At 41.8% G+C, this 23,812-nt stretch overlaps 1 protein-coding gene across 2 annotated transcripts in view; it reads right to left on the bottom strand.

The window, feature by feature from the left end:
• Window positions 1-23,812, bottom strand: part of LOC139405608 (RNA polymerase II elongation factor ELL2-like) — a 54,141-nt gene that overhangs the window by 7,399 nt on the left and 22,930 nt on the right. For both annotated transcript variants that reach the window (XR_011633891.1, XM_071148020.1), the window contains exons 4-11: window positions 23,188-23,348; window positions 15,178-15,422; window positions 14,184-14,308; window positions 11,568-11,685; window positions 10,733-11,189; window positions 9,839-9,902; window positions 879-1,050; window positions 706-750 (exon numbers count right to left, since the gene is read on the bottom strand). Coding sequence is in view for 1 of the 2 variants with exons in the window: in XM_071148020.1 (XP_071004121.1) it covers window positions 706-750; window positions 879-1,050; window positions 9,839-9,902; window positions 10,733-11,189; window positions 11,568-11,685; window positions 14,184-14,308; window positions 15,178-15,422; window positions 23,188-23,348 (1,387 nt within the window). In the remaining variant the exon portion in view is untranslated. The remainder of the gene's footprint in view (window positions 1-705; window positions 751-878; window positions 1,051-9,838; window positions 9,903-10,732; window positions 11,190-11,567; window positions 11,686-14,183; window positions 14,309-15,177; window positions 15,423-23,187; window positions 23,349-23,812) is intronic.

Below are 23,812 nucleotides of genomic sequence, written 5' to 3'. Positions count from 1 at the left end.
TACGGTGACATGGTCAAGGCAGAAGGGTGTCAGAGAGCTGGCATTACAGTGACATGGTCAAGGCAGAGGGGTGTCAGAGAGCTGGCATTACGGTGACATGGTCAAGGCAGAGGGGTGTCAGAGAGCTGGCATTACGGTGACATGGTCAAGGCAGAGGGGTGTCAGAGAGCTGGCATTACAGTGACATGGTCAAGGCAGAGGGGTGTCAGAGAGCTGGCATTACGGTGACATGGTCAAGGCAGAGGGGTGTCAGAGAGCAGGCATTACGGTGACATGGTCAAGGCAGAGGGGTGTCAGAGAGCTGGCATTACAGTGACATGGTCAAGGCAGAGGGGTGTCAGAGAGCTGGCATTACGGTGACATGGTCAAGGCAGAGGGGTGTCAGAGAGCTGGCATTACAGTGACATGGTCAAGGCAGAGGGGTGTCAGAGAGCTGGCATTACAGTGACATGGTTAAGGCAGAGGGGTGTCAGAGAGCTGGCATTACGGCGACATGGTCAAGGCAGAGGGGTGTCAGAGAGCTGGCATTACAGTGACATGGTCAAGGCAGAGGGGTGAAGAGTATATGGGAAAAGATGATCTGATCCTAATAAGATTAATATCACTGGTATAAGTTCAAGTTATTTGTGATATTCATACAGGCTACAGTAGACAAGACCGGCTATTCAATAATTAAATTATATTTCCTGCTCATGTGTTACTTACTTTCTTATACTTTCTGTATTTCTGCAGTATTTGCTCCTCCATGAGCTGTAAGGGTGGAAAAATAGAAGACATTTAGTAAGTCCTTGAAAGTACATCAAACCAGGTCTTCAACTGTTTAACCAGAAGTGTTTTGTATTGTGTGAGTGGAAGTGATGTCAGTTCCTTGCTCATACCTTGTATTCCTGTGTACCGGGGGACAGAGTGTTTATCTTGGAACCCAGCTGAACAAACATCTCAGTGATGGTACCGATCTGGTCGTGCAGGGCCCTATACTCATCGTACTCTGCACAGAAATCCTGCTTGTACTGTTGTCGCTGTTCTGAGGCTGTGATGGTGTTGTACTTTCTGGAAAGAGAGACCAACATCTTGTGAGCTGTCATTTCAACAACCAACGTGGAAATAGAAACATTCATGGTTCTTTCCAGAAGGTGGCACTGCAGATTAGCAGAGTGATGGCCTATGACTCCCCAATGATTGCATAGAGATTTAGAAATGTAAGACAGATACTAATAATTAGGTGCTTACATTTGTCCCATTTCACGTACAAGTGTGTATTATACACTGGAACAATTAGGGTTAAGTGCCTTTCTCACGGGGACATCGATGCCTAGTAAATTTTCGATTGCTGGCCCAACGCTCTTAACTGCTAGGATACCTGCCGCTCCTAGATTATTTGTTTTCCAAGTCACTCTCTTTTATTTATTTTTTCAACACAAAACATAAAAATAAAAAACAACAGCATACAGGTGCACACAAACATCAATGACATCAGACACCCCCCCCACCTCAAACTGCATCATTTTGTTTCTCTCTATCACCCACACACTTTCAACATTTGACCTTTCCATTGTGTTAAAGGTGGAGGATTGGTTGATTTCCAGTTTAAGTATACGTTTTTTTCAAGATGATTGACAAGAAAAGTATCGTCCAACACATTGGGTCTCACTACTCACTCAGATGCATGTATTGAAATATGCAGACAGATGGATTAAAAGTACATTTGCATTGTAATACTTCTGACAGACAACTTTCTAACTCCGCTCATAACTTTTAGACTTCATAGCATTCCCAGAAGGCCTGGATTATTGAGTCATTGTTAGTTTTACACTTATTAAGACATGACTCTGCCTTTGTGCTGTAGGATTTGTAAATGTTGTCTCATGTATAATAAATTCTACACATTTCCATTAACTGTTTCCTCCAGCTTGTGCCAATATCAGTTATTTTTAAGTCTTGGTTCCAATAGTAAAAAAAAAATTAAAAAAGAGATTGTCAGTCGGATAGGCCGCAAGGTTTTGTATATCTTAACTACACTACATGACCAAAGGTATGTGGACACCTGCTCGGCAAACATCCCATTCCAAAATCATGGGCATAAATATGGAGTTGGTCCCCCTTTGCTCCTATAACAGGCTCCACTCTTCTGGGAAGGCTTTCCACTAGATGTTGGAACATTGCTGCGGGGACTTCCTTCAGCCACAAGAACATTAGTGAGGTCGGGCAATGATGTTTAGCGATTAGGCCTGGCTCGCAGTTGGCGTTCCAATTTATCTCAGAGGTGTTCGATGGGGTTGAGATCAGGGCTCTGTGCAGACCAGTCAAGTTCTTACACGCTGATCAACAAACCATTTATATATGGACCTCGCTTTGTGCATGGGGGCACTCTCTCGCTGAAACAGGAAAGGGCCTTCCCACAAAGTTGGAAGCACAGAAATGTCTAGAATGTCATTGTATGCTGTAGCATTAAGATTTCACTTCACTGGAACTAAGGGGCCTAGCTCGAACCATGAAAAACAGCCACATACCATTATTCCTCCTTCACCAAACTTTACAGTTGGCACTATGCATTGGGGCAGGTAGCGTTCTCCTGGTATCCACCAAACCCAGATTCGTCCGTCAGACTGCCAGATGATGAAGCATGATTCATCACTCCAGCGAACGTGTTTCAACTGCTCCAGAGTCCAATGGTGGTGAGCTTTACACCACTCCAGCCGACGCTTGGCATTGCGCATGGTGATCATACGGTTCTGTGCGGCTGCTCGGCCATAAAAACTCTATAGTGAGGGTTGCAACCGAGGACAGACAATTTTTATGCACTACAGACCTCGGCGGTCCCATTATGTGAGTTTGTGCGGCCTACAACTTTGCGGCTGAGCCGTCGTTGCTCCTAGACGTTTTCACTGCACAATAACAGCACTTACAGTTGACCGGGGAAGCTCTAACAGGGCAGAAATTTGACGAACTGACTTGTTGAAAATGTGGTATCCTATGACGGCACGTTGAAAGTCACTGAGCCCTTCAGTAAGACCATTCTACTGCCAATGTTTGTCTATGGAGATTGCATGGCTGTGTGTTCGATTTTATACACCTTTCAGGAACAAGTGTGGCTGAAATAGCCGAATCCAATCATTTGACTGACCCATATATACAGTGCCTTGCGAAAGTATTCGGCCCCCTTGAACTTTGCGACCTTTTGCCACATTTCAGGCTTCAAACATAAAGATATAAAACTGTATTTTTTTGTGAAGAATCAACAACAAGTGGGACACAATCATGAAGTGGAACGACATTTATTGGATATTTCAAACTTTTTTAACAAATCAAAAACTGAAAAATTGGGCGTGCAAAATTATTCAGCCCCCTTAAGTTAATACTTTGTAGCGCCACCTTTTGCTGCGATTACAGCTGTAAGTCGCTTGGGGTATGTCTCTATCAGTTTTGCACATCGAGAGACAGACATTTTTTCCCATTCCTCCTTGCAAAACAGCTCGAGCTCAGTGAGGTTGGATGGAGAGCATTTGTGAACAGCAGTTTTCAGTTCTTTCCACAGATTCTCGATTGGATTCAGGTCTGGACTTTGACTTGGCCATTCTAACACCTGGATATGTTTATTTTTGAACCATTCCATTGTAGATTTTGCTCTATGTTTTGGATCATTGTCTTGTTGGAAGACAAATCTCCGTCCCAGTCGCAGGTCTTTTGCAGACTCCATCAGGTTTTCTTCCAGAATGGTCCTGTATTTGGCTCCATCCATCTTCCCATCAATTTTAACCATCTTCCCTGTCCCTGCTGAAGAAAAGCAGGCCCAAACCATGATGCTGCCACCACCATGTTTGACAGTGGGGATGGTGTGTTCAGGGGGATGAGCTGTGTTGCTTTTACGCCAAACATAACGTCTTGCATTGCTGCCAAAAAGTTCAATTTTGGTTTCATCTGACCAGAGCACCTTCTTCCACATGTTTGGTGTGTCTCCCAGGTGGCTTGTGGCAAACTTTAAACGACACTTTTTATGGATATCTTTAAGAAATGGCTTTCTTCTTGCCACTCTTCCATAAAGGCCAGATTTGTGCAATATACAACTGATTGTTGTCCTATGGACAGAGTCTCCCACCTCAGCTGTAGATCTCTGCAGTTCATCCATAGTGATCATGGGCCTCTTGGCTGCATCTCTGATCAGTCTTCTCCTTGTATGAGCTGAAAGTTTAGAGGGACGGCCAGGTCTTGGTAGATTTGCAGTGGTCTGATACTCCTTCCATTTCAATATTATTGCTTGCACAGTGCTCCTTGGGATGTTTAAAGCTTGGGAAATCTTTTTGTATCCAAATCCGGCTTTAAACTTCTTCACAACAGTATCTCGGACCTGCCTGGTGTGTTCCTTGTTCTTCATGATGCTCTCTGCGCTTTTAACGGACCTCTGAGACTATCACAGTGCAGGTGCATTTATACGGAGACTTGATTACACACAGGTGGATTGTATTTATCATCATTAGTCATTTAGGTCAACATTGGATCATTCAGAGATCCTCACTGAACTTCTGGAGAGAGTTTGCTGCACTGAAAGTAAAGGGGCTGAATAATTTTGCACGCCCAATTTTTCAGTTTTTGATTTGTAAATTTTTTTTTAAATATCCAATAAATATTGTTCCACTTCATGATTGTGTCCCACTTGTTGTTGATTCTTCACAAAAAAATACAGTTTTATATTTTTATGTTTGACGCCTGAAATGTGGCAAAAGGTCGCAAAGTTCAAGGGGGCCGAATACTTTCGCAAGGCACTGTATTTCCTATTGTAATTTATGGTTACCATGGCTTTAGTTTTCCATGTGGACCAATTTAAAAATCAGTGAATTACGAAAAGCTATCCAAGGATTGTTCCATACGGTTGTGTTTTATGGGAGTGATATTGGCTCATGTAGAATAAGTACATTTTTTCCCCATATTGTTATAGTGTACTTAACTAGGAAGTTCTTAATGTTCTTAGCTTTAGCCTTTGAAAATAGACACGTGAAAAGATAAGCATGTGCATTTTCAATTTGTACGCATTGCTCTTCTTTAGTGCATTTAACGATATGGTCGCAAGTAAACACCTTGGATGGCGAGTTGATACAATTCCAAGTCTGAAAGGTAAAAACACCCTCAGACTTAGAAATATGTAAAACCTTCCTTTTTGTTTTATGAGTTGTATTTGCCTATATCAAGTCTGTTATGACCGAGTAAACTTTTTTAAATAATGTCTTCGGTGGGGTAATTGCTATTACCGGGAATAAATATACAAACGTTGGGAGCCATATCATTCTGAAGAGGTTTATTCGACCTGGAGGATTGTTCCATTTAATTAGATATGTTTTCATATTGTTGAGTAATGGGATAAAGTTATTTTTATACATTTGTTGTTACTTATTAAGCATCCTACGTTTGTGGTCCACTTAAAGGATTACTGTAGATCATGAGTTATTTTTTTTAGTTGCCATTATTTCGGGGGTTTTCCATATTCATTTTATATCTTGAGATTTTAGAGTATTCTGAAAATATTTTTAGCAAGGGGGGGCATTGAGTTTTCAATATTGGTCAGGTATATCAGAAGATCTGCAAATAAGTTTTGTTTATATTAATATTTTCCAATACTGATTCCTGTTACATTTGTGTCCTGTCTAATTCTTTCTGCAATTGGTTTAATTGCCAGTGGAAACGGGAGGCAGGAGAGAGGACATCCCTGTCATTTGCCCCTTTCTAAAGCCATTTCATTAGATAATGTATTATTTGTGTATATTTTTGCTTTAAGACATTTATATAACATTTTTATTAAATGTATTATTTCAGCTTGAAAGTTACTAAAGTTTTGAATAGAAAGGCCATTCAAGATGTTTGAAAGACGTTTTGGCCTCAACAGCCATTATTGATCTATCGATATCTTGTTTTTTTGCGTATTGTATGTATTAAACTTAAACATGTTCTTTAAATTTGCGTAAATGTTTTATATACCCTGTCTGGTTGATAATACTTTTGCCATTGTACTGCTTTTGAGCTTTGTTATTATTTTGTCAATTTATAAAATGTATGGGTCTGTAATCAACAGGGGGTTCTCCAGATTTTCCTGGTTTGATATAACTGAAATAACTATTTGATACACGGAACTAGGAAGCCATTTGTCATTTGTGTAAATAGTGTGGCGCACATTTGGCCCAGCATCGTCCGGGTTAGGGGATGGTTTGGCCGATGTAGGCCATCATTGTAAAATAAGAATTTTCATAACTGACTTGCCTAGTTAACCTTTTATTTAAGAATATATATAGATTTTTTTTACATTACTTTGTCCCAAAATGTTAAATAGAATTCTATGGGAAAGTCGTCCATTCCTGATGCTTTTCTCCGCGCAAATACTTTAGTGTCTAATATTTCATTTTGGCTGATCTTTGTTTTTAGTGATTATTTTTTTGTCTACTGATAAATGCTTCAGGGTTGTTGAGTCTAAGGCTGTAGGATCAGTCCAAAAGTTGTTTAATTTTGATTGATATAGATTTTCATAGACGCTTTTAAAATGGTCATTAATCGCGTTGATTCTAAATAACGCATTTGTATTTTTCATCTTTTAAAATTGTAACTGGTTTGGCATGTATTCATTTTGTGAGGGCAGCGAGATGTTAACCAAGCTTATTTGCCATGAGTTAATATGCTTTATTTGAGTTTAACCTGTAGTTGTTGGCTCTCTACAAAAGTAAAATGTCATATCGCTGCTTAAATTCAGACATTTAATTTTCTTCTTTACAAGAAGTTTATTTTGAATGTTTTTTTTGATCGTGATTTCTGGGCCTCCCAAGTGGCGCAGTGGTCTAAGACACTGAGGCATCACTACAGATCCGGGTTCGGTCCTGGGCTGTGTCGCAACTGGCCATGACTGGGAGACCCATGAGGCGGAGCACAATTGGCCCAGCGTCGTCCGGGTTGGGGGAGGGTTTGGCCAGCTGGGCTGTCCTCGTACCATCGTGCTCTAGCGACTCCTCTTGGTGGGCCGGTGCGCTAGCTTCGGTCACCAGCTGTACAGTGTTTTCTCCGACACATTGGTGGGACTGGCTTCCGGGTTAAGTGAGCAGTGTGTCAAGAAGCAGTGCAGCTTGGCGGCGTCGTGTTTCGGAGGAAGCATGGCTCTCGACCTTCACCTCCCCCGAGTCCGTACGAGAGTTGCAGCGATGGGACAAGACTAACTACCAATTGGATATCACAAAAAATGGGGGAGAAAAAAGGTGTAAAAGTACAAAAATAAGCACTGTGACATCTGGTCATGTAAAATGGGCTTTATAAATAAATGTGATTGAATTTGATTGCTACAGTAGATGGCAGCATAGGCCTCTCCAACCAAGCTCCTCTTTAAATATTCAATTTCTCATAGAAATCTTTTTTAAACTCTTGCAGGAAAACCACATCTGCTGACAATCTCTTTAAGTGTTCAAGAACCATATGCTTTTTTTTTTTTTTTTTTAATGTATGGAGCCTGTGCACATTCCATGTAATAAGTTGGATACTTACTTGTATAAAATCAAAGTTAACCTTGTCTGTTCTGTCGGTCATTGAAGAACTAGATATAACAATTCAGCAGACATTCCATGGAATGGGAGAGTCATAATATGAATACATAGTCATTATATACATTACAAATACAGTGTAGATTGTGTGGGCTGAGCAGACATTTAACAGAGAATACACAAAAAACAAAGCAAAGGTGTTATTTTTAGGGATTTTAAGCTCCAACTCATCTCCTAATGTACCAAAAGCCTGTGGATTATGTAATTTATATATTGGAGAAAGACAACCACTTAAGTATTGTGGTCAGTTTGTATTGCCTTGTAAATTCAATTAAAGTATAGTGGATGATGGGTCTCTACTTGGGGAGAGTGAGTCCACCAAGAGACTGAAGTGAGATGAGTGGAGGCCCCACACAAAACTGTCTGTCTGATTCCCTCCCAGTCACCTCGTCCCAATTCCTCGGATAGAGCCCCTCTCCACTCTCACCAATAGCCACCATTGAATCTTAGCTATAATAATAATAACTCGACATACTCTCCTAATCTGTCCAGAACCCTTATTTATTTTACAGCAGGTTTGCAAGTCACAAAAAAAATCCAATTGCATTGTAATATAGTTAAATCCTTCCGACTCTCTCCCAAGCCCATTCCTTTCCAACTCCCCCTCCCAGTCCCCGCCCCCCTTTTACCTCACCCAAGCAAAGCTTGCCCCAACCTCCCATCCTTGCCCACAAAAGCTAAGCTTGTCCCTCCCTATCTCCCACCCTTGCACATCCAAGCCAAACTTGTACCAACCTCCCAACTTTTCCCACCCTTCCTACTGCTCAGACACACTTACACCCATCCACTTACTCATCCATTCTCATTATTTCCCACCCAACATCCATCCTGTATCCACACACCCATTCTCTCCCATACCTACTCACCATCCCTCACACACCTACTCACCATGCCTCACTTTTCCCACACACACACCTATTCACCATCCCTCCCTTTTCCCACACACACACACCTATTCACCATCCTTCACTTTACCCACACTTTCCCTTTTGACTTGTCTTGTCAGTGTCTATGTAGCCCATTGGCGTTGGCTACTTCTGTCATTATTTCATAGAGGAAAACAATTACTTGGAGAAAGTATAGGTTGTATTGGGGGAGGGGGAAAGGATATTGTCTCAACTTAAGATAAGCTTGTTTTTTCCTACTTGACTAGGGAATCACCGGCGCTTATGAATTCCATCCTTTGCGTTCCCTTCGATACCCACAGTACTGCCGGGAAGCAGAGCTGAGACTTGATCCCCTTTTTCTCCAGTGTCTGATCGAAATGTATTCCTTCGTCTCTCTCATCCTAGTTGACAAGTTGTAGATTACAATGATTGGGTATTTAGCGTTCTTCTGTCTTCTGGTGATAGATTCACATCCAGTTCCTCTGATATCAGTTTGACCACTTAGCTGGAAAGGTCTCCTTTTTCCTCATCTTCCAGTGAGGACAAAATAGTCTTTCATTCAATTCATCTTCTGAATTCTGAAACTTGGTTTCCAAAAGGCTTGTTTTGTCGTCTTGACCGTTCATGTGCACGCCTTGTTTGTGTGTGACTGACACGACAGCATCTCTTGTCTTTTTGAGCTAATCTCATTTTGTAATAACAGATTGTAGCAGTTTGTTTTGTTGTGCATTGAGAGCATTTTAGCCATGTTTTCCTAGATATCCTTTAAGTGTTCATTACACGAATTTGCATCTCCAAGCTGCTCCTTATCTTTTCCTCCGGGGAAGCCATGGCTTGTTGGACTCGTGTCACCGCGCCACTTTACCAGCTGATTGGGTGGCTTTTGTACATCACTGATCGCTCACGCTCACCCAGTTGCTTGGGGATATGTTAATTTATCGATTTTAGAGGCTTGATTTAAACTTTGTCTGGTTTCAACATATAACATACCCCATGCGTCCTATCGGTACGCGCTTGTGCCTCATCTTTTTAAGTCGTTCTCAGTGAAGCTGTGCTATTAATGCACATTTGACAGACCATTTAAAACTTCAAAATGTTCCACTATTTATGTGAATGTTTTCAAGCCAAATCCAGACCTTTTGGAACAAATCACTTTCCTTTCACAACAAAAGTGACTAAAGTAGTAATACCATTAAACAGAAACATTGGAGCAACAGATGGCAGAAACGGAAACTGAGACTGAGACCTGAGACCACATACTGGTTTCACTTGTACCATGTTTACAAAATGAATGGGTTTCACATAACTTATCAACCTAGAAGTACAACTCAGCAACCCAGGGCGATTCTGGAGAACTTGTGAATGAAGCAGTGTGTTTAAACTTACATTAAAAAGTCGGGCAGCTCCTCCGGTGATGTACGAGTGACAGGTGTTTTAGCCCCCTCATTGTCTGGAGATAAAAACAAGCAGAGAGAAAAAAAAGTTAATGTAATCTGCCAATGCAAACGTGATAAAACTCATATCATACCAAGGCTGATGGAGTCGTTTATCACTACTACGGATAAGAGACCTGCTACAAGGCAGGCAGTGACGCCAGAAGCGCCCCAGATTGGGAGTCAGAGCAGCCTGCTGACTCGATGGACCGTGGGTCACCCAGCTGTTCCACAGAATCATCTACACACTAGCCAGAGAAAGGGATGGGGGTTGCTAGCGGAAGCTACATACACAGCACCCTTTCCACTGGAAATTCTCTTCAGATCATTGATTTGTCGCCACTCTGTTTAAAACCTACAGCAATTCACTGTGAGCCGTATATCTAGATATGTCACCTAAACTATTGGGGACCGATCCCTTTGAAGTTTCAAAATACTTTTCTAGAGCAGGTCGTTTTTTTTACTACTGTAATAAATATGGGTTAGGAAAACAGACATCTTGACTGGGTTTTTACTACTTTGCAAATGGAAAGTTTTAAGGACAGTGTTCATGTATACGGAGAGTGTTTATTCGTATGTATACAAATACTGGGCAGTCTTTCCTGTAATCTTGTTGGCTCAAATACACTGATTTCAAATACACTGATTTGGTTATTGGATGGTTATTGTAAATGATTAAACTTCTGATTTCAATGCGGTCATAGACCAGTGGTGCTGTAAATATATCCTTTGATGTCATTACTGTATCATTATCAACATGTTCTGTTTCTGCTATCATTATAGTCAACAAGGCCTAAAAATGATATCATTTAGTTGAAAATTACATTGGGAAAGATGTCTGTCTTACCAGTGATGTTTTCCTGGTTCTGTTTCAGGTCGGGACTGTTCTCTATCCAGTCCTGTTTTAACCGCTCCCTGTCCTTGTCTTTGTGCTTCTTGGACTTCTTCTTTTTGTGCTGGCCGTTGGCTAGCTGCTGGTCGGTGCAGATGGAGGGCTCAGTCTGTGGAGCCTTGGGGCTTGGTACTGCTAAGCCTGGCTCTGTCCTCTCCAGCTTGGGAATACTGGAGGAGCAACCCAATTTATGCCTTGTGTAGAGACCATTAGGGCTCTCCTGGACGTGATTGTTGGTTCTCTCAAACTCTGTTTTAGTCTGTACACTGGTGTTGCCTGGACCAGATGAGCTACGGGCTCCAAAGGTGCCAAGCTGTCCATTGGAAGGAGACTGCAGAGATAAACTGTGGTCTAATAGTCTTTGCTTCTTGGGGGTCTGATAATCAGATAGGTCGGAGGGCACGGGGCGTTTCTATGAGAAGGGTAAAGAAGAGGTTTTACCTGTAATACTACTTAGCGAAGACCAACTTACCCTACATTTGAAAGGAATGGCTCCTCTACATTAAAACATCATAACTGGCTCCTGAAAATGTCAGTGACTGAACTGCCTCCAGCACTCCAATGAATAAAAAGCAGATGCTACCAAACCAAGCAACTTTCCTCTCATTTCTCCTTCACTCAAGCTTATTCTGCAGTCAAAAGGCATGACACTATTCAAACATAAATTATTTAACCCCTGAAATTAATCTGTGCATTCTCTTATTTCTAATCAATCTCAAGCTTTTAAGAAAAACAATGAGTAAGGGCAGGATGTAGGAATTCTTTTAGAGTTAGGTAGGAGAGTATTTACCACCGAGGGAGTCTTGACCGGGCTGAGTTGTGACGGAGAATCCGCAGGAGTTTTGTGGAATGAATGGTTTGACTGGAAACTCTTCAACTGGCTACTGCTGCTCAGTGGCTGCAGTTTCCTGCAACATTAAAAGGGGAAGACATTTTTACTTTGCTATTCCGTTTATGTTAGGGCAGATAACCCAAGCTTAACTAATTTTTTTGACAGATTTATTATTTTTTATACAACGTGTAGGTCTAATCCGGAATGCAGACTGGTTAAAAACTCATTTTAGCTGGTGTCAATTCCACAAGTTACCACCGGCTAAATCTATGACTTTTAAAGGCCTATTTACTCTGTTCCATTTGTGTAATCCACTGTCTTATCAGCCCAGGCAGGGAAGTTATAAACTTTATCTCCACTATATATTTAAAAAGCATCTAGACATGATCTCACATTTCTTTTAGACTAACATTTAGTTTTCAACAGCGGATATTTGTATAAACATTGCGGTCAGTCTCCGATATTTGCAACATTGTTTCTATATTCAAATTCAATCTTCAGCTGTCCCATAGTAATGTTAAACGTGTCGGGAGTCGGGACTGGCAGGCAGCTGTTCTCATCCCGTCGAAATCAGCATTGTTCTTTGTATATATCCATACAAATTATCAATAGAAAACATGAAAAATGAAACAAAGCGCAGCTAGTTTGTCGTCTTTCCAGTTTCAGTTTGAAGTGATTGTGTTAGCTAGCTCCTCTGAACAACAGTGTGCTAACGAGAGAGCACATTTCCTACGGCAGGCGAAATCGGGCATCATTAGCTCATTTATTTGAGTACATCCATAACAATGTCACTAGAAAACAGCTTAAACAAACGCAAATGCAGCTACTTCGTTGTTATTCTGGCTGCACTAGTGTTTGACGTGGCTGTAAATTAGCTCGCTAGCAAGCAAGGGATAAGAACGTTGCCAGTCAGGATGGCAGTGGAACATTCAGAACGAACGACTGGGTCGCGTCCATAGATACAGAACATAACGACTGATTGAGTCTGGCAACCAAACCGATAGAACGCCGCATGGGTAGCAACCCTAGGTGTGTGTCGGGACTATATCTTGTGGAAGAATGAAATAGTATGAATAAATTAAAACATGTTATATGAAAATATGTAAATCAATTTTTTAATATGTTGGTAACTGGTTGTATAAACGTGAGAATGCCCTCGAAGCCAGTGTTTGGAGGATATATTGGCACGGTTTGACGGACCTCAACTTTTTCTCGGGCCTAACACCCGTGCCAATATATCCTCCAAACACTGGCTCCTCTGGCATTATCACTTAAGTAAATAATGGTTCAAACTCCAATTGCAATTGCATGGTTTACAGAGAAGTGAGCGAGGTGGGGCCATGTTAACAGAGGAAAACACAACACAAAACAGGTTGAACCGGTTGGTTACTGCAAAGTCCACCTTGACGCAGCTGTTCACATGAATATTGCATTAGAACAAATAGACCACATTGTCAGACAGATGTTACACTCCCATTATCTACACTTGACCTCAGGGTGAAACTGACACATTTTTCAGCATGTTTCAAAGTGTTAGGCTGTTTGTAGTGTTTCTAGGTTACAGAACACAGATTACATCTGCAAGAGGCAGGCACTAAGACAGAGCGGTGTCCAGTCACTTCAGTGAGGAGAACAATGGTGCCAGATGCAGGCTCTGTTAGGCCAAACACTCCTCTCTCCACTGGCAATCTGCTTCCTCCAGCTCCTTCCTCACAGAAACCTCACTGGAATCAGAGTTCCATCATACCTCCCACAGCAGCCACATGACCTTTTCAACTACATGATCAATGGAATCTCCTGGAAGCACCACTGGCTTTCAGGACATTCCAGACATGAGACCCTCTGACAGACTAGGCTTCCAGCAATATGGTTGCTTTCTGGGATAAACTATAAGGAAAGGCTCTGATATCGAAAACAATTGTTGTTGTTTTTTTAAACGGTCATACACTGATGAGCCACATCAACCTTACCTTGTACATGCAGCAAAACAACATGTCCACTTCCATTCAGAGCTCTCTTTAGAACATCTGAGTAGTGTAAACAGAATGGAAACAATAAGCAGGCAGGAGGTCCATCTAAAAAAGCTTATGAAAGCCACCCCCTAACTGACCAGTGGCAGGATAGGACACGTACTTAATGTGGGATGACGTCCACTCTCATTCTGAACAGCTCAGCCAGGCTACCTTCCTCCACATTAATGCTATTTGACAACACCAAGCAGAGAATACTTCTCTCCCCGCTTTGATGTGCCCATTAAGAAATTCATCTGTGTAGAGAAATAGTCATTCAGAGTCTCTCCTTTCACCATGATCACAGCGGCCTGCCACAGTAATCCAGTAGTCTCAACGGCAGCACGTTGTCAAAAAGCATCAGAGCACCCTGCTACTGAGAAGAGTTAATCATCCAATTACTGACGCTTAAAGGTTAAATTAAGATAAACTACAGACTGGTGGACTCTCCGCCATGACACCAACATGTTGATACAGGTACATATTTAAATATTCAGTGGTGAAAATGTGAAGGAGAGTATGATGGTAGAGAAGACAGGTGAGTAGAAGTACAAGCCACACCCACCTGGCCAGGAGCCTATGGATGAGCGGCTTCTCTTCCTCCAGGTAACCGGGCCAATCCTTTTGGACGTGCCTGTAGAACTCATCCTTCAGAGTAAAGCTGTGGTCTTTGTGGTTCAGTTTAGCAATCTGCAAATCAATGACAAACACATTTGAACCCTCTGTCCCTGTAGCATTAAAATACACTTTTGACCCAGGTTAAAAGACAGGCTCAACTGGCAGGCTATCAGAATAATAATACATTGTTCACCATTAAAGTAATTGATAGCAAACACAGCAATTACACGAGCACTGTACCAAGTTAGTACTAAGTCAGTCACAAAAACAGTACCAAATCTAGTCTACCCAGAGAGCCTCTGTGACAGACGACATCCATTTGTCAGAGTAGTACTGGCCTGGCTGGAGATACCCCACCCTCCCCGGTGGAAACACTGTCTTTTCCTCCAGACATAATTAAAGCACAGCTCTAATTACAGCTACCAGTAGAGGCAGTAGCAGCAGCGACACAGTCGCTCCTTGTATGACTGCACTGGGACTCCCAAACATACCCAGAACAGGAAGTACGCCTCAAATATACCAACTGAGATCACTTAGCTGCTCAACATTTGGTTGTAAAAGGAGCCATTAGCATTAGATTCAGAGTGGATGTAGAGAGCGAGCGAGGGAGACAGAGTGGCTACTCTACAGTGTTTCCATTTGGAATCCCTGGAGGGATTTAGAATTGCTTATAGATGCAGCTGAATCTCAGAGGCACTTTTAAAGACCCTGTCCTTTCTTTCAACGTGAAAGTTGCTGTGATGTTTTAAATGTTTCATTTACAAAATAGATTGTTTATTCATTTCAAATGCATTACAATTGGAATACAATATGCACAAGTTGTGCATTATTGAGTTATATCTCCACTTAGTGAAACCAGCACCTACCATGTACATATATCTACATCCTAGTATCTGAGTACAGTTTTAGTGTTGTGCCGTGTTGCGTTCTACAGGTCTCACCTCATCCAGTACTGCTCCCAGGTCAGTCTTGTCCTTGGGAGTGGCCCTCTCCCTCTCCAGCCACAACAGCAGCTCAGGCTTCCTGTAGGGCTTTAAGGCCAGGACGTGGATGATGCGGTCTCTCAGGGGCCTGAGGGCTACTGGGTTGGGGGCCCCGCTCTTCTTGTTGTTAGGGGAGTGCTTGTTGCTGCTGCTGTCCATGCCTGACGACAGGCCCTGCTTCCTCTGGATCTTCACACATTTACCTGACAGAGAAAGGGAGATGCACAGAGAGGCGCCATTTGACGAGAAAAATGTTTAGTAACTTACAAAATATCTTTCCGTCATAAAAGCTACCTTCTTACTAAGCTACTGTTACCAAGTGAAAAGCAGTGGTTTTGTGCTCGTCAGTCAATGAAAGTTTCAGCAATTACCACAATTATGACTTGGATAATTCAAAGCTCTCATAGAAGCAGTACACTGGAAATGTGACAAGTGGCGATGGAAGTGTTATGCTTGTTCTAACTGCCTCTGAACAGGATTCAAAATACACAGACACTTCTCTGAATAGCCCAGACCAGTTATGCAAAAAAGGCCTGGTTCAATGTGACAAGGGCCAGAAGCAAAACTTTGTCTTGACAGATGTCAGTTATATATACAGTATGCAAACACCGCACACAGGAATGGCACCTTGTGTCCCTAGTAGGAAATAGCGTCTTAAAATATTTAGCCAGATCTCATGAAAGCCTCCTGTACACATACACACTAACCCTTCGATCACACCGACAGCATCCTTGCGCAAAATAGTACCCAGCATCATCTGGATATTTATGCAACAAAAGTTCCACATTCACCTTCTGCTACCGTTTCTGTCAAGCCGTCTATACATACAGGTTTGACGCGTACGTTCGATAAGTCCAATGGATGCACCACACCGAACGCCCTGCAACACACTGCTCCAAGACAAACGCATCCCTTCATTGGAAATGAATGCAATTCTGGTGTACCAAACCGCAATGACGCTGTCGGTGTGGTCGAAGCGTTGGTACGCAGCACCAGGCTTGGAGTGCAGTGAAAGGGTTGACAGTGAGGTTGGCCAGTTCCTGTGCAAACAGAGGAGCATGGAAACTAAAGCACCTTGCTCACTCACACACAGAGAACATTTTTTCTGTTGCAGCACTAATTAACCTGGCTCCAAGCCAGCAGGACATGGTGGTGCTTATACTGTATGTAGATGTATCTCCCCAACCTAATCTCATTAAACGTTTAAGATCTGCTTTCAAGGTTGCTATAGGATGAAAAGCACAGCCTCTACGTGGGAGCAGTGTAGTTCTGGTATCATGCATCTACTGCATTATGTAAAGTATTGTACGTGAAAGAGTTGATCTATTATATTTTATTTAACTAGGCAAGTCAGTTAAGAATAAATTATTATTTACAATGACGGCCTACCCCAGCCAAACCCAAAGGACGCTGGGCCAATTGTGCGCTGCTCTATAGGACTCCCAATCACGGCCGGTTGTGATACAGCCTGGAATCGAATTAGGGTCTGTAGCGATGCCTCTTGCACTGAGATGCAGCGCTGTGCCACCCGGGAGCTAGAGTAGGTTTAGATATGACAATCTAAATAGTATTTTACGGAGTATGTCAATTATTTGGCTCCATGCACTCAAGTTCACATTTCTAAAAAGGCCACAGTTGTTGCACAACTGGAATGTAATAATGTTAAAGATATTGAATAACAAGTCACCAAAATGTCTCTATTCTTATGCGTTATGCATCAAACATTATACAAACAATTCATGACATTTTCTTTAATGTGAAAAATGACGATATCAACAACATATAATATGAGCCCTAGTAACATCAAACTATTTTTTTTTATCAACTCTGGGCCTGAGGGTAAATCTCTGCTTTTGCCAAATGCAATGTAGTTTCGAGAGCTTGTCGTAACAGCTACCCTGGTTCAAGACGCATACATTTTACAGTCCAATATCTTCCTGTCGTGTAGAGAAATAGCCTGTATTGCCTCATTTTAAAACAAGCCGCGACTAGACGCTAACAATAAATTTAATCTGCTTGTCATGTAGTTGGTTATGGGAAGGTTTGTAAAACGCTATTCTTTCTACTGCACATGCTTGACTGAAACATAAGTTGCTTTTCAGAAATATGATATGGGTTGGTTTCCTTGTTTGTAAAAAAATATTTGTTCAACATCATGGCGTACAAAATCGAAAACAGAATCATATTTATGTCACCCAGAATCACATTTATTTTCCATGCTACAGCATGCAACATTTTACATACAGTAACTTTTTTAAAGGACCAAAGAGTTACGTTTGCTTTGTGTTTTCCTGTTTGCCATGGAAAATCAGGTATTGTAGTATTGCGATACTGGTATCGTGACAACCCTATACTAGATAGTCATGTTAGGATACACCAATGTTTATCACATTCAAACCACAACAGTAGCATTCATCCAACATGTATAGTTACACCGAAGACCATCATAGCTCAGTTTGAGATTATCGGGTGTCCCTCAGTCTGTCTATCACCAAGGTGTAATGCATTACAACAATAAGTCATGTACGTCAGACTGACACCAGACCAAGCAGAGAAGTGAGGAGTTAGTGAGCCTATAACAGGCTTACGATGAGTTCTCCATGGTTCCCAGGTTGGACTTTAGCCAGGAGGGCAGGGTTAAGTTCTACTCCAGCATTAAGTGCCATAGGATCTTTAGTGATCACAGAGAATTATGATCTTGGCTTATCATCTCATCTCAAAGACAGCACACAGTTTGTGGTATTCCTCACTCCTTGGGTGTATTGTATTGTATTGGCATGTCCTACTGCTACCTGATGTTCTCCTTACCAATGAGTCTAACCAGACCCAACCATAACTGGACTAACCAAGCCTTTCTTAACCTCAATACTAGCTAGTGCGGAGCGATTATCAGATATTTTGGAGGGGGTTTCGGTTATTAAACAACTAATTGACTAACGTCGGTTCATTACTTGAATTCCATGTAGTATTTTATTTTGTGAGCCCAACGCGCCCTTTCTCTAGGGTGAAATCAAATCATTCACGAGAGTAATCAAGTCGAGAACTATGTGGGACGCTGAACTGATGGGAGTTGTAGTTTACATTAAGCAAATGTTCAACCTAGTTCAGCGCAGAAACGTGGTAATTAACTAGGTGTAGTGTCTCACGTGTGGTTTTCAAATTCTCCTGAGAATGTTTCAGATGAAGTAGATGTTCACTCATTAGATGGTCCTCCAATTGAACGTGTTGCAGCATATACATACTTAGGCATTTGGATTGATATGGGATTTGACATTTATAAACAAAATAATACTGTAGATGAGCTGGTAAAGAAGCTAAGATTTAAAGTGGGCGTTTCTAAAGAAACAGATTGTGCCTTTCTCTAAGAAGCAGGAAGCAGATTATTCAGTCTACCTTTTGATCTGTTCTTGATTATGGTAATATTATTTATCCAGGTGCAGTTGTTACTACTCTTAAACCTTTGGATGCATCTACCATAGTGCCCTTCGTTTTTTTACTCATCACTGCATCAAAAGGATGGCTGGACTTCGCTAAAGACCCATAGATCTCTACATTTTTCCCTTTTTGTTTACAAGGCACGACTTCATAAACTTCTGTCTTATCCAACTTTGCTGTTAAAATATAGACACCCGAGTTGCCTAACCCGTTCACAGGATTGGTTAACAAGGTTCCTAGGGTTTCCACTGAGCTAGGTAAATCTGCTTTTAGTTTTAATGCACCTTATTGCTGGGTCAAAAATGTAAATACATTTCATCTTGACGTTCTGGTGCATTTCAGGCAATTTAAAGTATTTATTGGGGACTTAGATCTGTTTTACAAATGCGCCCTGTATACACAATGTAAATTTACACATTATACCCAATCGATCTCTAAATACAAAAAGTAATGGGAAGCACAAAATATATATACATTCCTACACAAATACACTGCCTGAAAAAAGTAAATGTTTTTCAGTTAATTTCCATGACTGGTATAGTGACTGACATATACTGCATGACAAAAAGTATGTGGACACCTTCTCGTTAAACATCTCATTCCAAAATCAGGGGCATTAATATCGAGTTGGTCCCCCTTTGCTTCTATAACATCCTCCACTCTTATGGGAAGGCTTTCCATTAGATGTTGGGACATTGCTGTGGGGACTTACTTCCATTCAGCCACAAGAGCATCAGTGAGGTCAAGCACAGATGTTGGGTGATTAGGTCTGGCTCGCAGTCAGCGTTCCAATTCATCTCAAAGGTGTTCGATGGGGTTGAGGTCAGGGCTCTGTGAAGGCCAGTCAAGTTTTCCACACCAATCTCAACAAACCATTTCTGTATTGACCTCACATTGTGGACAAGGGCATTGTCATGCTGAAACAGGAAAGGGCCTTCCCCCATACTGTTGCCACTAAGTTGGTGGCACAGAATCGTCTAGAATGTATTGTATGCTGTAGCATTAAGATTTCCTTTCAGGGTCCTAGCCTGAACCATGAAAAACAGCCTAAGACCATTATTCCTCCTCCACCAATCTTTACAATTGGCACTATGCATTCGGCAGGTAGCGTTCTCCTGGCATTCGCCAAACCCAGATTTGTCCGTCGGACTGCCAGATGATGAAGCGTGATTCATCACTCCAGAGAACGCGTTTCCACTGCTTCAGAGTCCAATGACGGCAAGCTTTACACCACTCCAGCCGACGCTTGGCATCGCGCATGGTGATCTTGGGCTTGTTTGCGGCTGTTTGGACTTGAAAACCCATTTGATGAAGCTCCCGATTGACAGTTATTGTCCTGACGTTGCTTCCAGAAGCAGTTTGGAGCTCGGTAGCGAGTGTTGCAACAGAGGACAGACCATTTTTACGCGCTGTGCGCTTCAGCACTCGCTGTTCCCGTTCTGGAGCTTGAGTGGCCTAGCACTTTGTGGCTAAGCCATTGTTGTTCCTAGATGTTCCCACTTCAGAATAACAGCACTTACAGTTGACCGGGGCAGCTCTAGCAGGTCAGAAATTTGACGAACTGACATGTTGGAATGGTGGCATCCCATGACGGTGCCACGTTGAAAGTCACTGAGCTCTTCAGTATGGTCCATTCTACTGCCAATGTTTCCCTATGGCGATTGCATGGCGGTGTGCTCATTTTATACACCTGTCAGCAACGGGTGTGGTTGAAATAGCCAAATACACTAATTTGAAGCGGTGTCCACATACTCTTGCATATATAGTGTAGGTCTTAATATGTCTTCCCTGTTAAAATAAAAAGGTTAAATAAAACTAAAATTACCATTATACATTGAGTCTGTTTTTTCAGGCTTGGACAGATGGATACAATTTTACACTAACTATGTTAGGTTAGATACCACATGAGAGGACTTGTTCAGTGGCGGCAGGTAGCCTAGTGGTTAGAGCGTTGGACTCGAATCCCCGAGCTGACAAGATAAAAATCTGTTGTTCTGCCCCTGAACAAGACAGTCAACCCACTGTTCCTAGGCCATCATTGACAATAAGAATTTGTTCTTAAGTGACTTGCCTAGTTAAATAAAGGTAAAATAAAAAACAACATGAGAGGGAGAGACAGTTTGTTAAAGTATGCCTTATCTAACTTGAAGAACGAGTCAAATTTTGTCAGACAGCTCTGTAGCATACTTAGGCAGGCTAGCCTAGCTAAATAGGATGACTAAAGACAGTACAGTATGGGGAGCACAGAGATCATGTTAAATGGTCTGGCTGGCCAGCAGCTACTCCCTGAGCAGAGATGAGACAATGACATTAAGGAATTAATGTCTTAAAAGCGCAAAATAATATTAAAAAAGGTACATACAAAACTGCAATATTTTATTATTTCTTAGCTATTTTCTATTTTCTACTGATGTCTACCAAATTTGGACCTGACAGAGACAATGGAATATTTAAAATTTTTGGCTTTGTAATTTCTATTAAAAGACATTCTGGGTTCGAGTTCAGGCTCTGTCGCAGCCGGCCGCGACCGGGAGACCCATTTGGCAGCGCACAATTGGCCCAGCGTCGTCCGGGTTAGGCCGGCAGGGATGTCCTTGTCCCATCGCGCACTAGCGACTCCTGTGGCGTGGGGGGCCGGACGCAGTGCACGCTGACACAGCTGTACGGTGTTTCCTCCAACACATTGGTGCAGCTGGCTTCTGGGTTAAGTGGGCATTGTGTCAAGAAGCAAAACAGCTTGGTTGGGTTGTGTTTTGGAGGACACACGGCTCTCGACCTTCACCTCTCCCGAGTCTGTACTGGAGTTGCAGCGAGGAGATAAGACTAACTATCAAAATGGATACCACAAAATTGGGAAGGAAAAAAAAGGTTGAAAAGTAACCAAAAAAATAAATAAAAATGGCTCTAAAATCAATGTCATTATTACATAATACAAATCAAAACCAAAATCAAAAACCACGATAAAAAAAATAAAGAATCCAACCAAAACCAACCTCAAAAAGTTGTAATCACAGCATACAAGTGGTGGGAGATGGGGCTGCCAATGGGTTTCCAGATATAGCTTCCCAATACTTTTATCACTACTGAACTAAAAAAAATATTTTTCCCTTCATAAGACAGTTTTGTAAAGAATGGTCAGTGAAGACCTTAAAATGCCTTTTGCAGAATTTCTTCAGCAATCCTTTCGCTGGGAAAGTACAGGTTTTTGAGCCATACATTACAACTAAAATCATAGATGGTATTTAGAAAGATGTTGGTTTGTGTGCTCCGTAGCGCATATGACGTATAGTTTATGACCCTTTCATTTACGTTCCCTTTGATATCAAGTATATGGGCACCTTAATGTCCTGTCCATGCTGTGGGAAAGCGAGCCCAGTTGTGTGCCTTACACCCTATGAAACATGAGAACCAATGTCAATGTTACCAGGCTAAGGCTGCAAGTGGCCTTCTACATGTTTACTTGATAAACTTTAATGTAAAAATTATGTATTTGGATAAGAAATAGCTCTTTGTTTTTGTACTCATTCAGCAGAGATATTACACAGCAAACATGCCAGCTACATTTAACTGGGTTGTGCAAGAAGAGGAAGAGGCCCATTTTCAGCAGCAGAGCATGGGAGGTCATGTGTGCTGCTTGCTTCAACAGCTGTAGAAAATGGCTTGTGCAGGAATTACCATTAAATGTTATAATTATGTTTTAGACAATATGTGTAAAACTGTCAGTGAAAAGATGAGCTCCATGTGGCTTAAAGCCACTAGTATAACGTCATAAACGCAGCAATTTTGTGTGTGTCCAGGTTATAATACACAGCATCTGCAACATGTCCCTTCAGACAACAAGACATAACCCATCAGAAGACACAGAAGCCTGTGTCTACACCCTCCTCCTGGATGAAATATAACTAATGCACATTCCAACGGTCCCACTGGTTCAGATGCTGTGTAAAGGCATGTACAGCACTGGTATGCTCCCACAATAATTTATTTACTTTGTGGCGCAAATAAACAGTGTTTTAATTTAGATCTTCATTAGTTCATAAGTTCTTATGATGAATTATGGCCTTTGCTTCAAAGAATCTCCATACATTATTCAGTTTTTCAATAGATGAAAACTAATTGAGTCGCAGCCACTGTAATTAAACTCTTAGGCAAAACTTCATCCACTCAGCATGAGACTAGTTAGTGCATACTTCTGGCAAACTCAATCACATGAATGGAGCTGCTAGGCAGGTTGGCAACGTGCCTAAGCAATCTGGCCAAAATGAAGGGAAAAGGAGAAGAAAAAGAGGCATCCCCTCTCGCATGAATAATTGCAACCCAGTACTTTGATCAATTATGTGAAAACTTTCACACCATATGGCAATTATCAGCAGGACAAGATGGTAGAAGGCGATGGATTAGAAGCTTTCCGAGAACATTAAACACCTCCATTATTTTTCCCTTGATCCCCAGGCAGCAAAGGACTCCGTATGAAGCTGGTTTGGACCTAACGCAGTCAGCATAGGTAAAGGCAGCCTGTGACTGCAGACTTACCATGTGTGGAGCCTGGTTTGATCTCGATGGCCGACCTGCTCATGATGTCCTTCTCAACCTGAGACATACGCTCTCGGGTCATCTGGTATGAGTCATCAGTGGCACACACCGTGATCTTGTCCTGAATACTGCCCTGGCCCTCCAGGTGCTCCCTGCCCTCCCTGAGGAGAACACAGGATCAGGCTCACATAGCAGCAACTGGTAATGTACAAAATATCACACACTACTTCCCATTAAATAGACCATTTCATGAAAGTGTATTTGTGTTTCTGTCTACGTGTGACATATGCCTCACTCCCATGACCGGTTCTTTGACTTCTGTCCTCATGCTCATTCCTCACATCCTATGCTATGGCATTAAGCTGTACAACAAGTGAAGATGCCTATGAGCTGCGGTGCTAACTAGAGGTCGACCGATTAATCGGAATGGCCGATTAGTTATGGCCGATTTCAAGTTTTCATAACAATCGGAAATCTGTATTTTTAGACACCGATTTGGCCGAATTATTTTATTACATTTTTTTTTTTTTTTTTTTTTTACACCTTTATTTAACTAGGCAAGTTAGTTAAGAACACATTCTTATTTTCAATTATGGCCTAGGAACGGTGGGTTAACTGCCTTGTT

The sequence above is a fragment of the Oncorhynchus clarkii genome, chromosome 1 (genome assembly GCF_045791955.1).
Source record: "Oncorhynchus clarkii lewisi isolate Uvic-CL-2024 chromosome 1, UVic_Ocla_1.0, whole genome shotgun sequence".
In the NCBI taxonomy this organism is placed as follows: Eukaryota; Metazoa; Chordata; class Actinopteri; order Salmoniformes; family Salmonidae; genus Oncorhynchus; species Oncorhynchus clarkii.
The sequence above is the reverse complement of the archived record's forward strand: the minus strand, read 5'-3'. Positions and strand labels throughout refer to the sequence as shown.